Source organism: Dermacentor albipictus, chromosome 2 (assembly GCF_038994185.2).
Source record: "Dermacentor albipictus isolate Rhodes 1998 colony chromosome 2, USDA_Dalb.pri_finalv2, whole genome shotgun sequence".
NCBI classification, from domain to species: Eukaryota; Metazoa; Arthropoda; class Arachnida; order Ixodida; family Ixodidae; genus Dermacentor; species Dermacentor albipictus.
In genome coordinates this window covers 36,150,075-36,173,940 of record NC_091822.1, presented here as the reverse complement: position 1 = coordinate 36,173,940, position 23,866 = coordinate 36,150,075, and the positions used below count along the sequence as shown (strand labels likewise).

At 45.1% G+C, this 23,866-nt stretch overlaps 1 protein-coding gene across 1 annotated transcript in view; it reads left to right on the top strand.

Annotated features, from left to right (window-relative positions):
* LOC135920421 (PH and SEC7 domain-containing protein-like) overlaps positions 1–23,866 on the top strand; it is an 82,628-nt gene that overhangs the window by 45,189 nt on the left and 13,573 nt on the right. Inside the window, exons 8-9 of the mRNA XM_070533210.1 lie at positions 114–125; positions 19,161–19,167. Of these exons, the coding sequence (XP_070389311.1) occupies positions 114–125; positions 19,161–19,167 (19 nt within the window). The remainder of the gene's footprint in view (positions 1–113; positions 126–19,160; positions 19,168–23,866) is intronic.

Genomic DNA, 23,866 nt, shown 5'->3' with positions numbered 1-23,866 from the left:
GTAGCCTAGATGGAAGCCATACCCTTTTTAAAATTGCGCCGAGTGCAGAGGTGCCATGATTTATATTCGTGGATGACATTAACCTAGTGCTGCTATCATTCTTCTTTTTTTAGCACTGGAAGGAGGTAAGTCATTAACGCAAAAAACGCTAATTCTTTGTCCCTGTGAGTTGCTTCTCGAAAACGTCATACTGCATAGCGAGTCCTGTAAGCGGCTGGTAAGTCCGAGAAATAGCATCAGCGCTCCCACAAAGGAGCTTGACAGCCCATCGAAGAGGATCCGGGCGGAGACGGCGTCATGTAGAACAAAAACAGTACGTTTACTTACACGTATAAAACGTAGCCAGCTATCAGCTGAAAGCAATGCTCGAGTGGAAAGACTAAACTGACGGGCTTGCTGGTTTTCATGTCCTCTCGACAAAACATTTCCTCGCGTGAGCGGGAAAGGACAACCGCCTTATGAATGCGTCATCAGGGATTCGTGTTTAGGCTTGCAGTGTTCTCGCCTTCGAGCTGGTGCCTTTGCTCATGCGTTGAGCGTCTCTCGTTAAATACATGCCTCCCTATCTGTCCCCTTCCCTACGCCCCTTTCTGCCATTCACCCACGCTTTTGAAAACAAGGAGAAACAGGCACAGACAGATTAACGCGCTGGATTGAGTACTCGGGGCCTTTTCGGTTTCACTACGCGAACGTTGGTCTCCGAGACAAGTAGTAACAAAAGGAAGCGGGCAAGTAGTAAAATTTGTTTCGAGTCGCCAAGAAATTTTAGCAGGTGACTCCTACACTACAATTAAAAAGGGCGGTCCACGGTTTCTCCAATATAGGGCTGAAAATTGGTGGATGGAAAACGGGAGTTGAAGTAAGCCTCAAATATTTAATTTCTTGCGAGATATTGAGACTATGCTACATGTATGTGCATGTGACGGCACTACATACTTCACTTGGAACAGGTTTGAGTAGATAGTGAGTTAAGAGACCGATTTACTTGCGGTACCGATATAGTTCATTATTATTTAAAAAAAATAAGACGGGCTGGGATACCTGCCGTGGTTGCTTAGTGGCTATGGTGTTGGGCTGTTCAGCACGAGGCCGCGGGACCGAATCCCGGCCATGGCGGCCGCAATTCAATAGGGGTGAATGGCGAAAAGGCCCTTGTAGATAGATTTAGGTGCACGTTAAAGAACCCCACGTTGTCCAAATTTTCTGAGTCACCCACTACGGCGTGCCTGATAATCAGATAGTGGTTTTGGCACATAAAACCAGATAACCTTCTTTCAAAGGCTGGGATGTCAAATGTTCTCCTTAGCTCCAGAAGATTACGTTCTGTAGATCATTAGCCATACGCGGCATGAAGAAGTAGACGAATGACCATGTGATCGGCGGCTATATTATACACTGACAAGATCCAGGTGGATAACATGTTATAGGATCTCATACTGTTGTACTAATTGAGCTGTTGTGGTAGCTGTCAATGGCTGCGCTTATACAGTGCGTGTACGTGCGTTGAAGGCGGCACCTGACCCCCACCGTGATAGCATTTCCTCCATAATAAATAACAGGCACCACACAGATATACAACGAGACCTCAATAAAGAAACCACAGGCTCAAAAGTAAAGTAAAAAAAGACTTCTGACTGGTTTCACCTTGCAGATTTGACATTGCACCTTGACATTGCACTCGGCCTGGACCATGGTGAACAGATAGATGCACTCTTTCTTGATCTGCGGAAAGCATTTGACGTCGTCCCCCACAATCTACTTTGCTTAAAATTATCATTCCTAGGCCTTCCTGAACGTATTTTTGGCTGGATAAACGATTATTTACAGCTGCTCAAACAGCAAGTTGTTCTTAATGGGGTAAACTCGGCTCCAATGCACGTGCTATCGGGAGTGCCTCAAGGCTCTGTGCTTGGGCCTCTTTTGTTCCTAATTTATATTAATGATTTAGTAGTAGGCCTTAAATCAACAGTTAGACTGTATGCCGACGACTGCGTCATGTATCGTGCAGTGAAATGTTATGCCGACATGTCTGTCTTACAGGACGACCTTGAAAAAGTATCTATTTGGTGCAAGCGGTGGCAGATGACTCTGAATACTGGTAAATGCTACCATGTGCAGTTCACAAAGAAAAAGAAAAAATTCCCCAGTTCCTATTGCGTATATAATGTTGCACTCAGTACCGCTAATGATGTTCAGTACCTCGGAGTTACGTTTTCTGAAACGCTTGACTGGACTAATCATGTTAACCTAATTAGCGCGAAAGCTTACCGTCTTCTTCACTTTTTCCGACGAAATTTTAAGCATTCTCCTTCATCACTGAAAGCAACCTTGTATTTAACAAATATCAGGCCTATTATAGAATATGCATGCGTTATCTGGGATCCATACACTAAAAACCTCACAGAAAAAATAGAACGCGTCAAAAAGCACGCAGCACGCTTCGTAACAGAGAATTATAATTTTACTAGCAGATGATCCAGAATACGGGAAGGGTTGGGTTGGAAAACTCTTTCTTCACGCAGGAAAATCCTAAGATTGAAATTCCTTTATAATATATATAAAAGTAAAACTGGTATCAACAAAACACTGTTCATCAAGGAGCCGCATTACGTTTCGTCTAGGAGAGACCACGCTAACAAAATTAGAGCTTGCCAGTGCCGTACCAATGTGTTTAAGTATTCATTTTTTCCTAACACGATTAGCGATTGGAATGAGCTCCCTAATGAAGTGATGGCAGCTTCTAGTTTTGAAAATGCTATTGAGAGCCATATTCTTTGATTGTTCTGTTATTCATTTCTGCACATACGCAACTTTTTTTTCTGTTTTGTTAGTTAGTTACTTTGTCACTCACTTTGTTTTGTACTTTCGTAGTTTCTATTCCGCTTTTGCGAATTTCAGTGCTTAAACTATGTTGTATTTACTGATGTATTCTTTTGATGTTGCTAAATATGTTTCCATTGTGACCACCTGTATTTTAACCCCCCTACGATAATGCCGTACAGGCGATGTAGGTATACCGAATAAATAAATAAATAAATTACAGCCCAATTTTAGCGAAGCTGTTTATTTCTAGCACTTGCAATAAAAATTACGGTTGTCTGTAGTTAGGTCACATAATTTAAAACGTTGCCCCCTATGAGTATTCCGTTTGAAGTATTCCAGCATATATGCAAGACATTCGGACACTTCGTAAAGAAATTTCTCTAGTACAATGAATTATCCTAACGCATTTTAACGCGAAAGCGTTAAGGAGCTCGTGTCGGAGAAAAGCCGGTGTCGGCGGCGGCGTTGGCCGTGAGCGAAAAATCCCGGATGCCGATTCACAAATGAAAACACCTTGCAAGATGGGCTGCGTGGGAATCGAACCAGGGTCTTCGGAGTGCGAGGTGGAGACGCTACCACTCAGCCACGAGTTCTTTTTTTTATTTTTACCGGTTTTTCGCAGAACGTGCAGTTTCCACACACTACAGTATCACAATTGCAATACAGAAAAAGAAAGAAAAGAGTCACACCATACAACAAAGCCGTCTGTCCCTATTGGACAGGCGTTGTCAACTTAAAATTCCTTCATGGCTGTCAGAGGTTCTAGCCTCCACAGCCATTCCGGAACACATTGTTGCATTTTCCGTGTTTCTATAAATCGCGACATACTTTCTCTGAAATAAACGCGAGCGGGCCTAGCGTCAGGATCGTAATAGTACCCTGCCATACGAGCCCGCCATATACAGTGGAGAGCGTTCAACATAATCAAATCATATGGAACCCCGTCATCATCCTTAATTGACAGATACCTTATCCCTTGGGGGTCCACCGGTAACTCTTTTTCAGGGTTCGCTTTAAGACGTCCCAGAGGCGTCCCAGAAAAAAAAGCCCTCCCAGCATTCCAAGAAAACGTGATCAATGGTTTCCTGCTTTTTGCAAATCAAGCAATGCGTACCCCATGGTACGATACAACCTCGCTCTTCCATGAAAGTCTTCACGGAGAGCGTTCCGGTGTGAAGCTTAAAAAAAAAGGTTTTTACCCCTAGTGGCAACTCCATGCGTTTTACCCATTTAAGTACATCAAGGCCTGGCCCTCCACTGTAAATTGCTCTGTATAACGGCACTGGGAAAACAATGTCGCACACATCTTTATACACTCTTTTCCTTTTCACTTCGCAAAGGTAATCCATAGAAAATCGAACAGAAAGAAATCTTACGCTGTCGACCACTTCCTTAATGTAGCCACGAAGTGATCCGGTATCGCTTGCCGTACTAACAACATGTGCCGGCAAAGCGCCGCTCAACCTCAGCTGGCATACGGTGCGCAGAAAAGGATGGCGCACATCGCGAAAAAACAAGAATCGGTTTACAAGTTCTCTAACAAAAAGGTGAACCAAACCCACGCACCCGTCCTTCACTCTTCTAAACAAATTTGTTCGGCTGCACCTTTCCCATGTTGACCCCCAGATGAAAACAGCAAACACTCTGTGCAATCTTTGCACATTTGCTCTCGAACAATACAACGCTTGCATGACATAATGTAACTTTGTGACAAAAAACATATTACATACTGTCGCCCTTGCAAAAATAGACAGCTTCGCACCCTTCCATCTGTCCGCCTTTTCTTTCATTTCATCGGCTTGGCTCCTCCAATATTCATCGCTACTATTGTAGCTATTGAGAGGAACACCCAAATACCTCGTCGGCGTTCTGACCCAGTTGAGGTTCGCGAAGTTGTCCAGTGCAGACACCCATTTCCCGTGCCACAGGCCTAGGGATTTGGCCCAATTTATTCTACTACCCGTAACATCAGAGAAATGTTTCACTGCCGATACTGTTTCCGTAACACTTGCTTTGTCTCTGCAACACACTGCAATGTCATCTGCATATGCGAGCAACTTCACCTCTTTCACTGCTAATCTCAAACCACGTATTTTGTTATTTCCGTTATTTACTACACACATTGCTTCTATGTAGATGGCAAATAACAGTGGACTGAGGGGACAGCCTTGGCGTACTGAACGCCCGATGTTAATGGGGGCCCCCAGTGACTTATTGACAATTAATCTTGTTGTGCAATTCTGGTACGCCAAGGCCACGCCCTCACTGATGATGGAACCGACATTAACGTGATCCAAGATGGCAAACAAAATGACGTGAGCGACACAATCGAACGCTTTCTCCAAATCGAGCTGAAGAACTGCAACGCCACCATTGGTGACGTCACAGCACTCCAGCACGCACCGCATCTGATGGATGTTCGAAAAAATGGACCGCCCCTTGATGCCACAAGTTTGGTGGTCTCCGACAACTTCCTTGATGACGCCTTGAAGTCTCGCAGCTAAAATCTTCATAAAGATCTTGTAATCAATGTTTGTTAGTGATATAGGTCTTGTAGGGGTTGAAGGACGGACTTCGGGATGAAAAAACAAACTTGGGAGGATTTATTTTACATTATATACAGAGAGGGGAGAGTCGAGTAACAGTCGTGCAGTCATTACGGGCCGGCAGCAACTCGGACGCTGGGGCCCGCGGCAAGAAGTTCGAGAGAGGTGAATCAGGGAATCAGGGAATGCTCTGGTCTCTCTGGAATGCTTCTTTTAAACCCTTCGAGGACTGTAAGTCGCGTCATGTTCGGCCAATGGGAGAGTCCGCTCAGATGACGCCATTTTCAGCCAATGGTTGGCGCCCGTATCGCGTTGTCACACCCGGCGGCTCTCTGCGGTCTTGCCTCGCAGACTTGCAATGCGCTTCTTCAAAGGAGGAGAATGGGGGGGTTGCTCATGCTCCATTGTCCGAGGGCCCACCTGCTCCCGGTGGTACGGCTCCGCAGTGGTGGCAAATGCCTTCTTCAAAGGCGAAGAGGGGTAGGCTTGGGCCTTCCCGGCACGTCCGGCTGTCACGGCGCATTACCGCCGTCTTGGTTTGGCACCCACTTTACATCCAACAGTGCCGTGCTATCCCCTCGCTTTCTGGAAAAGTCAAGCATTGAATAGTTCCTCGGCGGCAAACGACCTGGGTGCCGCAAACTTGTTTGCACGTGTCTTGTGGCCTTCAACCTATTTGCTCGGGTGCTCCTCTGGAATGTGCTTTCCTGCTTCTGCATTCCTCAATTAGCTGTGCTGCGATTCGATGTGGTCTGGGGAACTCGAAGTAGGCGCAGGAAACAGCTCCATATCTAACAGTCTATAGGATGACACGAATCTGAGTTTGTCTGTTTGATCACTCTTAGGAATTAGTATTGTGTGCGCTTTTCCAAAAGATGCGGGCAATAATTTCTTCTCGTACGCGTCATTAAATACGTCTGCTAACAATGGGGCCAGTTGTCTTTTGAAAGCCTTATATAACCCCGCACAGAGCCCATCAGGCCCGGGCGACTTGCCTGAGTTCAACTCGTCGATTGCCTTTTCAACTACGTGCTCGGTAATGTTGCCTTCCAATCGTTCTTTAGCGTCATCTCCCAGTCTCGGCATCCGCTGAAGAAAATCGGCTTTGAAACTCTCAACATTCGCTGCCTGAAATGCAAAGACCGACTGGTAGTACTGAAAGAAGACGCGTCCTATGCTTTCGTTGTCGTCGACAACAACCCCGTTCATTAAAATCTTATCGACATGGTTTAGCCGTCCATGCGCCTTCTCGAGTCCAAGCGCCCTTTTTGTGGGCGTCTCCCCCGCCGCTAATACATCTGCTCGTGCTCGCACGATGGCACCTTGACAACGTTCTTTATCGAACTGTTCAAGCTTTTCCTTGACGCTCCGCACATCGTCTTTGTACAGACCAGGCTCTCTGCACTCAAGCATTATCAGTTGCTGAAGTAGTGTTCGCAAACCCTTTTCTTTATATTCCCTCTCAAATTTGAGGCAGCTTGACCTTTCTAAGGCTTTCATTTTAACTTCTTGTTAAAACATTCCCATTCTTCAGCTATTGTTTCAGCTACATCTTCGAGTAAGTCATTAATGGCATCCCGTACTGCCTTTACAAAAGATTCATCATTTAATAACAAGGCATTCATTTTCCACATCTCCCAATTAAACTCATGTTTGCGTTTCCCTATACCGACATTACATATTACGAGACAATGATCTGAGAACGATACGGGCACTACGGAATAACCGTGGCATCTTGGAATTGTATCCAGCGAAATGTAAATTTGGTCCAACCGCGCATGGCTACTGCCCTAAAACGTGTAAAAGTCACGTCACGCCCCCCTTCCAGACACTCAAAAAGCGTCATCGAGTTCATTTTCACTAATTAGTTTTGACAAGACTTCACTACTTCTGTCACGCACACCGGCATTATTGGCTCTGTCTCTAGCGCTCATTACACAATTGAAGTCTCTTAACAGCATAACGTGCTTATTGCATCGAACATACTGCGAAAGGTTCGAAAAGAAACGGGCACGCTCTTCAACTTCGACCCTGAAAAATGGGACAAGAACGCCTCTAGTGAATGCGGTGTTGCCTTACAAACGTGCCGTAGAAAGTTGTACTGCTCTGTATATCGGTAATTATGAGCATGTAAATTACAGAAGTCGCATTTAAACGCGTGGCGAAGTACGTTTCCTCTACATTTCTTCTGCGCTTTCCGCACACGCAGAGCCATCGTGCGGCAAACACAGAAGACCCCCTTCTCTCAATGTACGGCGCTGTCCCGACAGGTGGCGCGCGATGCGCGCATTGGGGCTGTGCGGGGACCCATGCGACGTGCGTCGCGGCCCGGACTCTCTCCTGACGACGCTTCGCCGTGCTCCCTCACGGGTTGCAGAATCAAGCGTCCTTCATCTATCTATCCTGTCTATCGCTCTGCCCGCGCCGATAACGACGTTTGGTTCGCGTAGAGCGTTTCCCCCTCCGAGACACCGAGTTCATTGGTTCGTTCCGCTTGCTCAGGCGCACATTTCGTTGCCGCGCCGAACGCTGCGTTGCTCGACGCTCACCGCGTGATTGGTGGGCGCAAAGTCCGATGCGGGGCGCCTCGTAAGTGATAGCTGCACCGTAGCGCATTGTCTTACACCCCTTGGCGGGTCGACGGGAATGCTGTCGCGTTCCACTCTTGAAATCGAAGCTTAAGCGTCCTCCAATTTTTGTGTTTCTTAGTGATATTGTTCGTGAAATTCCTGCACAAATTAAGTTACACGCAGATTGTTGCGCTATGTATGTAAAAATTGATAGTGTCAATGACCGCCTTCACTTCCCTTCACTTTTATTTCCTTAAAGACCCCTCAATGGGGGCATTACATAAGGGGTGGGGTTTACAATGTTCATTTTAATTAGTGGCCACATGAGTTCAATGATGAATATTAGTATTAAGCTCATCAGCAAACGTCGTTGAACAGGTGATTTCGGATATGTGACGGGGCAGGCCATTCCAGTCGGTTGATGATCGGCAAAAGAAAGATGCAGAGAAGGTTGTAGTTCGGCTGCGTGGACGGGTTACTTGCAAGGAATGCCCTGTACGCAGGGACTGACGTCTACGTCATTCCCTACCGCCTACGTCTACATAAAGCATTTGAAAGGTTGTTAAATGCTGTAATGAATGCAAGATGGCCATCAGCTTTGTAAAACTGTTTTCAGGAAAATATCATGCAAGCGTATTCGATTGCAGTTACAGTAATCGGCACGTAAGGTCTTTCTGTCTGAGATCGAGCGCATAAGACATCTTCGTATTTGGCTTTCCACTGATCTAAGATGGAACAAGCACAATAATCCTGGGTGTAAGTCTGTAAACTCAAAAACCTATTCTTCCACGGACGGGCTTTGAGGCTTGCTACTTCTGAAGTTCGTCTTGCATTTAATGCAGTTTTACAACCTACATTAGACTACGCCTCTGTGATTTGGTTTCCTTATACTAAGAGGGACATTCATCAGTTGCAAAGTGTTAAAAATCAAGCAGTTACATATATGATTCCAGGAAAAGCTCTGCAGGTCCGGTGCATAGGTAGTTGAAGAAACGAAGGAGCACACTTACGAAAATTGCATCCTTTAATGTTTGAACGTTTCGGCCAGGGCACGGCCTTCCTCACAATAATTCTGGCGAAGGCTGTGCCACGGCCAAAACCTTAAAAGATGCAATTTTCGTAAGTGTGCTCCTTCGTTGCTTTACCTATATATATATATATATATATATATATATATATATATATATATATATATATATATATATATATATATATATATATATATTGTCACGTGGTAGTGACGCTAAAGAACACAGTAGCAGTACTGTGAAAGACAAATTAGCTTTTATTGTGCGAACCTGTGCCCACAAAACAGGGTACACTTAAAGCACAACGATAGCGGCGAACACAGTCGGCGATCGTCGAAAATCTGATCAGCGGGTCAAGCGCGTCGGCTTTTATACTGCAGTCGTCGAATGTTCCAGACTAATCGTTCGGACCCGCGTGCCTTCCACAAAGTTCTACACCATTCGCGTCACGCGATGAAATCAGATAAGACAGGGTTTGGCGACAAGAGACAGCCGGATAGAAGCATCGATAACTTTCCAGAAACGCCGGATACATGCAGGCGCATCCCGCGCTGTGCGATTACATTTGTTAGGCGGCGAAACGTGGTCGCCCGATAAAGATAAGTACACGCGTCAATATACATATATATATATATACATATATATATATATATATATATATATATATATATATATATATATATATATATATATATATATATATATATATATATATATATATATATATGATAAGAAAGAGCACCTTGGGACCCGAATTTTATTAATCATAACTATCATCATCATCACAAGCCTATTTGATGTCCACTTCAGGACGAAGGCCTCTCCCTGCGATCTCCAATTACCCCTGTTCTGGGCCAACCGATTCCAATTAGCGCCCACGAACGTCCTGATTTCATCGCCCATCCTAGTCTTCTGCCTTCCTCGACTACGCTTCCCTTCTCTTAGTACCCATTATGTAACCGTAATAGTCCACCAGTTATCTGACATGCACATTACATGACCGGCCCAGCTCCATTTTTTCTCCTCAATGTCAATTAGAATATGGGCTATACCCGTTTGCTCTCTGATCCAAAACACTATCTTTATGTATCTTAATGTTATGCCTAGCATTCTTCGTTTCCATCGCTCTTTGCGCGGTCCTTAACTTGTTCTCAAGCTTCTTTGTCAGTCTCCAAGTCTCTGCCACATATCTCAGCACCAATAAAATGCACTGGTGTTACACCTTCCTTTTCAATGATAATAGTAAGCTTCCAGTCAGGAGCTGACAATGTCTGCCGTAAGCACTCCAACCCATTTTACTCTTCCGTGAGTTTCCTTCTCATGATCCGGCTTTCCTGTCATTAATTGACCTAGCTGAACGTACTCCTTCACAGACTCTACAGGCTGACTATCAATCCTCAACTCTTGTTCCCTTGCATGGCAATTGATCATTTATTTATTAATTAATTTATTTACTTCTTTATTTATTTATTTTTATTTATTTATATATTGTCATACTCACAAGGCCCGGGGGCATGACAGAGAGGAGTGGCGATTATTACAAACAAATTCTTTAACAATATTGTTGAAGTTTTTGGAGTCAGAAATGGCAGTGATGGAGGCAGGGAGGAGGTTCCAGTAATTCGTCGTTCTTGGTAAAAAGGAATCAAAGTAAACGTTTGTGCGACAACTTGAAACTTCAACCTTAAAATGATGATCCGTGCGTGACGCTGTGTGTTATGGCGGGGAGATTAGTTCATCCTTAAGTGTTTCGTTAGTGTAATACATCTTATGAAAAAGGCACAGTCGAAAATATTCACGACGTAACTCTAGGTTAGGCAAGTCAAGGGTTAGTTTCATTGACGAGACATTTGCGTGACGAGAATAATTCGAAAGACTAAAACGACCAGCTCGGTTTCGAATGGATTCCATGGTATTTTTTAGCTTTAGAGTAGAAGGGTCGAAAATGGAGCATGCATATTCAAGTTTAGGCCTCACTAAGGATTTATACTGAAGTAACTTGACAGCTGCAGTTGCCGACGAAAAATTACGCCGTAAAAACACAAGCATGCGATTAGCGCTACCGTAAATGTAATTTATGTGAATGTTCCATGTATGATTGTGTGTAATGTAGATGCCAAGATATTTGTATGAATAAGCATTTTCTACAGATATGTTGTTAATATTGTACGTAGGAAGGATGGTATTTCTAACAGCACGGGACACACGCATCGCCTTACATTTATTAAAATTGAGCTTCATTTGGGATCTAGAACACCTTGTTGTTACTATGCCAATGTCTGAATAAAGAGTATCGCAGTCGCCTGAGTTAGAAATGACACGATAGAGAACAGAGTCACCGGAGAATAACTTAATTGATGATTTAATTTTGTCTGGGAGGTCATTAATATAAAGTAAACATAATAATGGTCCTGGAACCGACCCTTGCTGTATACGGGAGGTTACTCGAGCAGTGGAAGAGAAGCAGTCGTTAGCATAAACAAATTGGCAACGGTTAGGCAAAAAACACTTGATCCAAGCAAGCACTTCAGGATCAATGTTGAGGTTACTTAATTTAGTTAAAAATATTGCGTGTGAAACAGTATCGAAGGCTTTGGCGAAGTCTAAAAAATGCAGTCAAGGATAACGTTAGCATCCATCGCCTGGAATAAATAATTAGTGAATGAAAGAAGCTGTGTTTCCCAGGAATAGTGTTTTCTAAATCCGCGTTGGTAAGGTCACACGTAAAGCCGAAAGAATCTTTAGAGGAAATACAGCATGCTCCTGTCGACAAAAAAAGTGATGAATAACGAGCGGTGTTGTTGAGTGAGACTGTAGACCAATAATGTCGCCAAAGACAGGACCACACTCCTATACTGGTGATCAGCGGAAATGTTCATCGACAGCATGTCAACTAGCGTGTAGTTGATACTTCATTAAGGTCGTTGCGTGGTTGTGTTGTGTCTAGCATGCCTCTACGGCGTGCATCTTAATCTGATAGTGTTTCGGCATGTAGAGCACCATAATTCTGCCAACACCTCTGCCTGGATGCGATGTACCATGTGAAGCAGTGACAATGCTGAACCCTCTCACGCGTTACAAACAATGGCGCACAACACTTCATGCAAACACTTCTCGTTGTATCTTGTGTAGTGAGTAGAAAAAGTGCAGTAGGGCACGCAAAGCAACATTTCCCATGAACTCACTCCTCTCATCTTGCACTATGCGCTGAAGAAATCCTACATTCGCAGTCAGCACTGCCACCAATTAAAGTCAATCAAAACAAACAACAAAGAAAGCTTCGCTTACGTCGATTCGCATGGTGCGTGGGATGCACATAACTTTTTAGACTATGCATTTATATGCTTAATAATGGCGCTCATTAACACAATATTTGCATTCGCAGTGAACTGATTTAAATGGCTTAAATCCCATGGCCGTTATCTCATTGCCAACTTTCGTCGAATTGTAATCGTCGAAATGGGATACAAGTGACAGGGAAATGAGGAGGTTGATGAACGACAAGAATGCAGAAGCTTGCACAAAACCCCAGGAAAATAATATGACTTTTTGAGAAGCGTGTTCAAGCGGTCATGCTCTGGTTTGAACGTCTATTAAAAATCCTGCAAATATTGTTACGGAAGGATGAACCAACAGAGGAAGAAGATCGCGAGACGCTGGCTGCTGCGGGTTGTTGGTGGTCAGCCATCTTAACTACTCAAGCTCATTTTGTATATATATTGTAAATATAATCTTCTATAACCTTCTATAATCTTCATAAATAACAAACTACCCTTGAAAGCTGGAGTGCCTCAGGGCTCTATATTGTCTCCTCTTCTCTTTAACATATTTATAAATGACTTTTCTTCAGCTGTTTCGAAGTGTATGATATTTCAGTATGCAGATGACACTGTCCTTCTAACTAAACATATCTGTTACTCAAAAGCAATTGCATTACTTCAAGAGAGTGTGTACGACGCAGTGACCTGGTTTGCTAACAACTGTTTGTCAATAAACAAAGAAAAAACAAAACTGTTATGTTTTAGAAATCCACTTAACGCAACGGTTACAAATTTACCCTTGTTTCTACACTGTCGTACTTGCCAATCGTGTCAGTGTGCCCCTGTAGAATATGTTAACTCCATTAAATACCTTGGTGTTTTCTTTGACAGTGACCTCTCATGGAATGATCACATGACGTATCTTTGCGGCAGGCTCAGAAGTGTTTCCTCGCTGATTTTTAATATTAAATCCATTGTTCCGATGCCTGTAAAAATCACTATCATGCACGCCTTAGCATACAGTGTGTTACGTTATGGCATTTCATTGTTCGGGTTTTGCTCATCTCGATGGCTTTGTCGAATTGACAGTATTCTAAAAAATATGTTGAAGTCCATTGTTTATAACTCTTCCTCGGCCGACAATGTGAACTTATTTATACATCTGGGTCTTCCGTCATTTAAAACTTTGTTCACTCAAACGGTTGTGGTAAGACATTTTTGGAACCCTGATTTCAAACAAGAATATGTTGCTCCCCGTGCACTGCGGAAAACATTGCGTTTTGTAGTACCGCACTGCAACACAAGATTTGGTAAGGCTAGTAGGTATGCTTATGTCCCAAGAATATTCAATGACCTTCCTGATCATATATTTACTGCAACTTCGAAACGAAACTTGAAAAAAATGTTGAAGGCACTGTAAGATATGTATAATACTACATTTCTCTTTTCTTGTTTCTTGTATTTCTTTTGTCACTGATTTCAGCTGATTTTCTGTTTCATTTTGTGTGATGAACTTCACGAGCTTGTCATTTCTGTACATGTTGCCATTTTGACTTTGCCGACATGCCGGGCCAAGTCACGCAAGCCACTTCGTTGGCTTTGACGGGCCTGCCTTCTGATGTACGATTATTGTAAGATGGCAACAATAAATATTATTATTATTATTATTATTATTATTATTATTATTATTATACTACCAACATCCCTGTAACAAATTGGTGAAAGTGCGAAGTATCACGGCTGGAAACGGAGCTTCGCCGTGGAAGTTGCATCACCGTCCGCACCATGAATGACGGTGAGCACTTGGGATCAACGTCGTTGCCGCCTCCTACGTCACCGTCGCATGCTACGTCGCTGTCACCTTCGGTTGTCGTTGTGCAACCCAAGGATCCTGGAACTTTCTTCGGTACCGATGGCGCCAACGTTGAAGAGTGGGTGGTCATGTACGAACGCGTGAGTGGAATCAACAGATGGGACCCTACGCTCATGGTAGCTAACCTGTTGTTCTACCTAAGAAGCACGGCAAAGCTGTGGTACGAAAACCACGAGGAAGAGCTAACCAGCTGGGACCAATGCAAAGAGAAATTGACAGAGTTGTTTGGCAAACCAGCCGGTCGTAAAATTGCCGCAAAGGAGGAACTGGACTCCCCTGCCCAATCTCCCACGCAGTCCTATGTCTCGTACATCCAGGACGTGCTGGCACTTTGTCGTAAGGCCGATCACGACATGACAGAAGCTGAGAAGGTCGGCCACGTGCTTAAGGGCATTGCTCACGACGCGTTTAATCTCCTCATGTGCAAAAGCTGCTCTACAGTTGATGCAATCATAAAAGAGTGCCGACAATTCAAGCAGGCAAAAAAGCCGACGCGTCTTTCAACCATTCGCCAGACTTCCCAATACTGCCGCAACGTCGACGTGTAAAGATCAACCCGCACAGCAGCATGCGTCGCCATCAGTGAACGCGGTGCGAATCGTTAGACGTGAACTGGATGCTATGCGCCCGCAGCTTTCTGTTCGCGTAGCCTTGATGCTACCACATTTTCAGTTCCTCTCTACGAGCGATCGTTCGCCAGGAACATGAAAACGTTGGTTTACATTTTGTGTGTGCGGTCGCCCATCCCAGAGCTAACGAACGCCCTTCTACTATTTTCACTCCACCCTGACGCTTCTCTCCGCCTTCTCGCAACCCGACTGAGTGGAGAACTGCGGACGACCAGCCGATTTGTTTCACCTTTCGCCGCATTGGTCATGTTGCCCGATACTGTCAAAACTCGTGGCACGCCGATAACCCTGAGCCGTTTTGATGAAAACGCCCGCAATGTTTCGCCCACCGCCGAGTCTTACAGCGCTGACAACTCTGCTAGAAACACGTGGTACAGCCGCTCACCATCGCCGCGCGGACACCAGTCTCGTTCACCACAAACGCGTCGCCCATCTTCCTGTTTGCTGCAGCCACGTCGCCTTTCGTTCCTTGCAGCAATATGAACAGAGCCTGATGAAAATGTGGGCATCTTGCCAAATGTGAAACCTTTGGAAATCTCAGGACAGCGCTAGCCTAAATATAAAAAAATTACCTAAAAGTAAGAAAGCATAATGCTAACTGGGTGGCCAAATTTCGACACAAATTAATTGGCTGTTAAAGCAGTTCAGCTGAAACTCGATGGTGCGAAATAAGGCGAGAATACCGGCAAGTGTTGAAGAGAGGTCAAGTACGTAGGTTCCGTGGCCGACGTAAGCACCCGGCGGTTGTCATGTGACTGCACGTACAAGCGAGATGCCAGGTCATCAGTCGTTACAGCGTGACTCAGGTATGAAATACTGGACGCTGACTCCATCCCATTAAATACAGTGCACTCTACGGTGTCAGTCTTCGACGGCTGGTACGGATTCTCACGTAATGAGGATGGCAACAAATTGCCTCACGTGCCGAATGTCACCTTCCTCGAACTACCGAAATTTCTTCCTCTCCGTAGTTGCTTAGTTTTTATTGGGTTCGGCTGCTAATCAAGAGGTCGCAGGATCGAATTCCAGCCACGGCAGCCGTATTTCGATGGGTGTGAAATGCGAAAGCACCCATGCATTTAGGTTAGGCGCACGTTAAACAATCCAAATGGTCCAAATTTTTCCAGAATCCCCCACTATCCCGTGCCTCATAATGAGATCTTGGTTCTGGAACGTAAAACCCAATATTGTATTATGTAACATCCATTAAGGATATCCGTGGCAGTCACACAACTCCTGAGTATAAGTAATTGTAAGGAGTTGTGCGCGAAGTCTTTGAGTATGTGGGTATCCTTTATGGCGTTCGATACTTGCTAGTCTACATTGCGGCTATATTATAAAGGCGGAACGGCAGCTTGGTAGAGAATACGGAGAACAGATAAATCCCGCATATATTACTGCACAACAGTGTTACATAGCGGTCTTCCTTCACGCACGTGGATATCCGTGACAGGAGACTACTTTCGGAACTAACTCCAAGTACTGTATATGTCATACCCAAGGGTGTACCTGGCATGATGACCAGAAAATGCGACGTAATATTGCGAGCAGCTTCGGCCATAGCATGGAAATTCCGACGACACAGACAGATAGCACATTTTTTGTGTCGTGACATTTCCTTTAAAGTGCTAAACCAAGATATCCATGTATATATGTGATTGCTTAGGCAGATCTAGATTTGCAGCTGCTGCGGTAGCCCATGAGTGCGCATAGCAATGTCGCCAGGGAAATAATCAGAGCCACCTTAACGAGATCGATTGGTCAAAAGCAAAAGCGGTCCAGGACGGCGTCTCTCATAGACGCTGTGCGATGTTGGGACGTTAAGAATGTGTGCCGACTGAAGAAAGGCTTCCACAGAGTGCTTCCGACGGCTACCCTAGCTTGTTTACTCCGTAGTATAAAAAAGAAAATAAAGGACAAGGGAAAAAAATATAACCGTACCAAAAGCCCAGAAGCAATCATCGCTCGTCGCGACTATACGCTCTTAGCATGATGACTCATTTCCAGGCGACGAGTAGCTACGCTTCGTCAAGAACACTGTTAACGGCGGCGGAACGTGCATTGCGGCGAAGGTCACCGGGATAGCTTTTAATTATTTTTTTTTCTCTTGTTGATTTCATAGCCGCGTCACCGTGGGCAGTTTGAAATGTTTAAGGTCAGTACGCCACGTGGTGGCACTCACGTGAACTAAACCGTCGTGTTCAGAAAAGCTGGATACGCTTTTGGGGGAAAACTACGACTGCATTTTTGTTGACATTTAGCGACATTTGTATGTTTCTATTTGCATTATTTGTATTTGTCCACTTTCTCGACTAATTGTGTATGTGCACGTAGAGCATTAACCCTAGAAGTGCCAGCTAGTGCCGCTCAAGGCAAATTCCGCTGACGGAGAGCATCCATTTGGCCATTTCTTCATTTTTGTGCTGCAATAAGGTAACGTTCTCGTTCCCAGTGTAGCCCCGTACTCTTTCAGGGCGGAATAAGCACTTGTTACAATGAGACCTCATGGTAAAGTACTGAGCGAGGGCAACGCTATTCTGGTGAGTGGCTCTGAAGAAAAATGTATTCTGCATCGCACACTGGTGATGGAATGCGTCTTACAATCATCTTAGCAACGTACATTACGGAAGCAAAAGCAAAATGGTAAAAAAATGCTCAATGGTGGGAAGCGAAATGTGAGAGACCACTCTGCATGCTATAATATGCCGCTGCTTCTTTCTTCTTTTGTGGTCTTTCATTAAACCTTTGGGCCAGCTCTCTTCTTGTGCAGATGAAAAATACTGAGCATGACTTAAGACAGTCAGTCTTCGCAAGGCAACCGCCTCGTACTCTGGTCTCTACCTCGATAAAGGGGACCATCACACACAGAATCCTGCAAAGGACACGCCTTGCATAGTTTGGTTAGTTGTATAGGTTGGAGCGCAGGTGTAAGCAGGAGTTACCGCAGCTCTCTCGACCCCTCGCCGCTCGCTTTCTGCTCGTCGCGTTTGACGCCTTCACTTTTTGGTCTCGATATTTGAAAACATTGTTCCCTACTCGCTCTGCACGTCTATCTAGTGTTACCACGCCAAAAGCAACACTGTTTCTACGTGCCATCACGTGTCTGGGTACTTTGCCCATCAGTCAACTTGATTTATTTTTGATCACTGGGCTTGAAATTCATGACGTGATGGTGGCTGCTAGCCTTTTGCACGTTTTTGGTGCTTTCAGCCAATAATTTTTGGGCCACTTTCATTTTCGCGAGATTTCGTGTGTTCAGCCACACATGTTGTAAAGTTGGTGTCTACGGGCGACAACACTGTGACACAGTGCCTAGCAAAGTACCAAGTACGCTCTCCTAGCCCAGTTTCAGGAGCGTTGTCACTCATAGACGCCGACGTGCGTGCTGCTTGTAGAGCGAAATCTTGCAAAAGTATAGGCGATAGTGATTGTCCTGAAATACCATTCCATGTGTATGAACCATCCATGCGTCCTGTCTACTGGATCGAATTAAACGGTGCGCGTGGTGATTGGATGCGATAGTGATCTGTGTTTCTACGCTGCTGAGCTGTGTGTTTAACTGAGTTTCCTACGAAAATTGCTAGAGAAGAGAAATCGCACTGCGATTGTGGAGCTATCGTGGGTATGGTTGATGGTGAATGGATTTGTCTAATCTACGTACTTTGTGGCTTCATGCGGTATTGTGAAGTTGTTTATTACTCTTTATCTTTATAAGCATTCGAGAACTCGTAGGTTTCTAAGCCCATTGGGGCAATAAGTCATCGTGCACGTACGAAAGCATTGCAAATACTTACATTGATAAAGCAATTTTTTCTTGAAACGTATATATCCGGCCGCGGTGGCGCAGTATTTTGTGTTGGGTTTCTCTGTCCGAGGCCGCAGGATCGAATCCCAGCTATGGCGGTCACATATCGATGGGACCAAAACGTACAAATCCCCCTGTACCAATTATTGGTTGCACTTTAAAGATCCCCAGTTGGTCAGCTAATCAGGCGTCCGCCACTATCGCCTGCCTCGTAATCATTTGTTGGTTATGGCTTGTAGAATCCGAGAAATACACTTGTTGAAGATTGAGAATTACGGGGATCCAAAAAAAGTTTGAATCCAGAAAAACTAAGTGAAGGCAAATCTCTGTACTACCCATTGTTCGAATGCCGACTAAACTGCCATGCTTGTAGCTCACAGAGACTCTGGTGCCAGAATTCTGGTAGTAATGTATGTAGGGAGTTCCCTCTGGCTAATTTTTGTACGAAACTCTACGGTATGTTTTGTCCCTGCTTGCATCGCCACTGTACTCGACGGGCGTATACGATTCATGTGCGGGGTCGGTAGTGGAATTCTGCCAAGTTTAGTACATCATGCATACTGTCTTATGTTATAACTTTAACATGTATGTTTATTGTGCTCCATTTACTTTCTGTGTTCTTCCAGGTGAATGGTAAGTATACAAATTTTTAAGGGTTATATTTAAAAGTTTACTGAGACCGGGTAATACCAGCGCTCAGTAGAAGCGCTGAGAAATTTTAAGCGTGGCCTCCGAGATTGCACCGTGTGGCGTTCCTATCTCGGAGGCCAGGCTTCATCGACAGGGGCAGCGTATCAACTTCAAGAAAGCAACGCCATCGTGGAAGGGTCCTCCCACTGGGGACGGTACTCTTGCCACCTCCGGACGCACCAACTACGCAACTTCCGTGCTTCGTAATATTTCCATTGTAACCCGGGATACTTCAGTGGTGGAGGTGGGGTATACTTAACCCCTTCTCACATTCTGTCTGTAACGCGCATGACGCAGACAAGGTGAGTGATGGCGTCCGGGCTTGTATCTTGTAGACAAGAAAGCAGGAAACAGGCGCATGTGGCGTGACGGTTACCCGATGGAACAGTGAACGCCGCATGATTTAAAACAAACATGACAAAAATCGTCGACCGACCATGTTGCAAGCGAGTCAGTGACACCGCAGTCAGTTGGGCACAGACACGTCTTCCGACTACGTGTGTTTCTCAGAAAACAAGAGCGTCTGCTCTGCAAGCTTGCTATAGGACGAGCCCGATTACTTGAATGCCAGGGTCATCCTCGCCGCCACTTTATTAAATTGAGAGTATATCGCCTACGGCAATTAATATTTGCCGCGAATTTCAGAACGTGATTTCACTCGGAGATAAAGAAGGTACTCACATAAAAGTTTACAACTGCGTGCCCTACCTTATCCATCTTCACAGGGAGATGGTGCCTGCAGGGAGATTGTAGAATGATGGCATAAGCAAAGGCGATTTGCGAACTTATCGGGAATTAAGTGTTTACTATATCTATTGTCTTGTATCGCGTTCGTGTGCTTCAGTTGTGTTTGGCCGTTACTTAACTCTCTGTAACAAGTCTGCACCTCATTTCGTTTTATATTCATTTCGCCCCTCTGTAATACCGGGAAACATACATGGGGCACTCAAATTTAAACTGCAATTGCAAAAAAATCGCTCTTTTCGATCGGCATGCAGTCATGACTACACCAATTACCCTTCCGTTAAAAATTTCAAGACGCTCGCCTAATTCCAAAACTGACTATGAATTTATCGTTTACTTCTATTCAGTCCATTCCATTTTATATATATTCACTCGCTAGTGTCGTACAGCTCTAGGCTCCCCAGCAATCTTTACCTCTTCCTCTTCACTCCATGCACACACTGACGTTTCCCTGATTGTCTATGTTTCACTTGCTTTATATATATTTCGAATTCTTTCTCTACACTCCTTCCAGCAACATCAATCGTCGCATTTCTCTGCCAAGCAGCTTTCAATATCAAATAATTATTTACTGAGTCTTCATTTGCAATAATCTTCGACAGTTTCCAACTTTCCATCTTACCCATAGTTTTATTATCTGCACTTATATCCAGGGGTCTTGGCTCTACATATGATCAGCCACTAAGATCGGGATACGGTTAAACTCCACTACCTATGAAGCCTCGCCTCTCCATTTCTGTCCTTGCGCACACTCTTGCTTCACCAATAATTTCGCTTTAATTTTCAGTCCATTGTATTCTACATTCACTGTATTTACTTACAATCTATCCTGTCATCTGTCTGCATACCACATCGTCAAGACTAAACTAATATCCCGACCCCTGCAGGCAAATATTTTTCTTCACACCTACTGTAGGGACATACGACTAAAGACGTCCGACGGGCGACCCATACTCAGGGTAGTTAGCATAGGCATAGGCATCGCGGCCAACGGCCACGGCGCCGAGACCATCAGGAGACTGAAAGGCGTGGCCGCACAGAGCGTCAGGTTACTCAGACGCATAGCCAACAGGCACATCGGTATGAGAGGGGGTAACATGATCAGACTAGTTCAGGCCACCGTAAATAGCCGAATACCGTACGTGCCACTCACCTCAAGTGGCAGGTAGCAGAAAATACAGAGATGTAAATCAGAAAAGCCTACAAACAAGCCATAAGGTTACCGATCAACACCGGCATGAGCAGGTTACTTGACCTGGTTCTACGCAACACGCTGAAGGAATGATGGAGGCACAGAACACAGCGAAGTACTAATGACTTTCCAAGACCAGAAGGGGCAGATACATGCTATAAAAGTTAAGCATTGGGTATCACGCTCAACACGGCGTCAAAGTCCACGCACCGAGAAATGTCAGGGACAGGTTATTCGTCATTCCGCTACCGAGGAACATGGACTCCGAATACCACAGTGGTAGAAGGAAAAAGAGAGCGTAGGACGTGCAGAGGAAGCCCGGCATCTGCAAAGACAAAGTGTTGGTGGACACGGCCAGATACGCGCGCAGGCGCAACATCGCGGCCGCGGTGGTAGATAGCGGGAATGCTTCTCAGACTAGCGTCACGGTACGCAGGGTGAAGGCGGAGGGGGTGGCCACCGGGGCCGAAGCGGCGATTAGCGACCAACAGACGGCAGTTCGCAACTACGCTATTGGCAGCATGTCCCTCGTGTCGTTGCGAGTACTGCTCGCGGGGAAAACCAAGAATAAGGGAGTTTACATCGCATGGGCGCCCGCTCACACCACCTCGCTCGCTGGTAATGGGGCGGCTCGAGGGACCGTGCCGCCACCGTCACTACCGCCGCCGCCACGCCCGGAACGTCGGGCGAAGGGTGGGAGGATAGCCGTCAGAGCTACAGATAAATCACACAACACTACAGATGGGCGAGGTGCAAATTTGCGCCGCCACACCAGAAAATAAATATTAGACAAGCGGTCGCATAGACAAGTCAACAGCTATACACAAGAACATTGATAAACGCGGTTATATTGAATATCTGTTACCCAGAACTTTCTTTGTCAAACCATTCCATTCCAAGCTTTGTGTGGCCCGGGCAACCCTGGAACACATGTTATGGGAGTGCGAACAAGGGGGGAGGGGTACGAGCAGGGAACGCACCCTCGTACCGAACGCGCTGGGAGCATACGCTACTGAGCTACACCCTCGAAGCCCGAGTCTGGGTCCATCATGCGGGCCGAGGAAGCCAGCAGATCTCAAGGCTCGTGGCCGATGCCGAGGCGGGGATATATCATCAACATCAGCCGCAGCAGCAGCAGCGGCGGCGGCGGCGGCGGCGGCGGCGGCGGCGGCAGCGGCCTGTTTTATGTCCACTGCAGGACGAAGGCTTCTCCATGCGATCTCCAATTATCGCTGGCCTGCGCCAACCGATTCCAACTAGCGCCAGCGAATTTCCTAATTTCATGGCTCCACCTAGTCTTCTGTCGTCCTCGATTGCGTTTTCCTTCTTTTAGTACCCATTCTGTAACCTTAATGGTCCAACGGTTATCTAACCGGCGCATTACCTGACCTGGCCAGCTCCATCTTTTGCTCTTGATGTCAATTAGAATATCACCTATACCCATTTGCTCTCTGATCTAAACCACTCTCTTTGTGTCTCTTGACGTTTTGCCTGGCAATCTTCGTTCCATCGCTCTTTGCGCAGTCCTTAACTTGTTCTCAAGCTTCGTTGTCAGCCTCCAAGTCTCTGCCCCGTATGTCAGCACTGGTAAAATGCACTGATCGTACACCTCCCTTTTCAAAGATAATGGAAAACTTCCAGTCGGGACCTGAAAATGTCTGCCGTATGAGATTCAACCCATTTTTATTCTTCTGTGAATTTCCTTCTCATGATCAGCAATCCCTGTGATTACATGACCTAGGTAAACGTACTCCTTCAATGACTCTAGACGCACACTGGCGATCCTGAATTCTTGTTTCTTTGCCCTGCTATTCATCATTTTCTTTGTCTTCTGTTTTAATCTTCCACCCTACTCTTACACTCTCTCTGTAAAGTCCTCAATCATTTTTTGTAGCTCGTCTGCATTGTTGCAGAATGCAACAATGTCATCAGCCTGTAGATGTCTCTGTAGATGTATTCCAAGGTATACTTGTGCAAGCTGTCTGTACTCCTTGATCGCGTAATGCCTGCTAGACTGCTGGTATCTCTACTTGATCAAATGCCCTTTCGTTATCTATGAAAGCTGTATAGAGACGCTTATTATACTGTGCCGATTTCTCAATAACTTCATTAATGACATGGACGTGATCCATTGTAAAGTATCCCTTCCTTAAGTGAGCTTGTTCCCTTGGTTGACTAAAGTCCAGTGTTACCCTTATTCTATAGGAGATGATTTCGTTAAATATTTTATATAATACTGGGAGTAAGCTAATGGGCCTATTATTTTTCAATTCTTTAACATTTCCTTTTTGTCGATTATTATAATGTTTGCATTCTTCCAGTTTTCTGGAATCCTTGCAGTCGATAGACACATCGTATGAAGAGCCGCCAGTTTTCCAAGCATTATGTCTCTTCCATCTTTGATTAAATCGACTATTATTCCCTTTTCTACTGCCGCTTTTCCTCGATTCATGTCTTGCGAGGCCCTTCTGAACTCATCGCTAGTTATAGGAGGAGTTTCTGTGTCCTGTTCATTACTGTTTCTAATTGAGGTATTCTGACTTCTCTGAGTACTGCACAATCGGTATAGAATTAGTGCGCTGCTTTCACTATATCTTCGAGATTACTTATGATATTACCCTGCTTATCTTTAAGTCCATACATCTTGGTTCGTCGTATTCCAAGTTTCATTTTCACTGATTTCATGTTGCGTCCATTTTTTGCGGC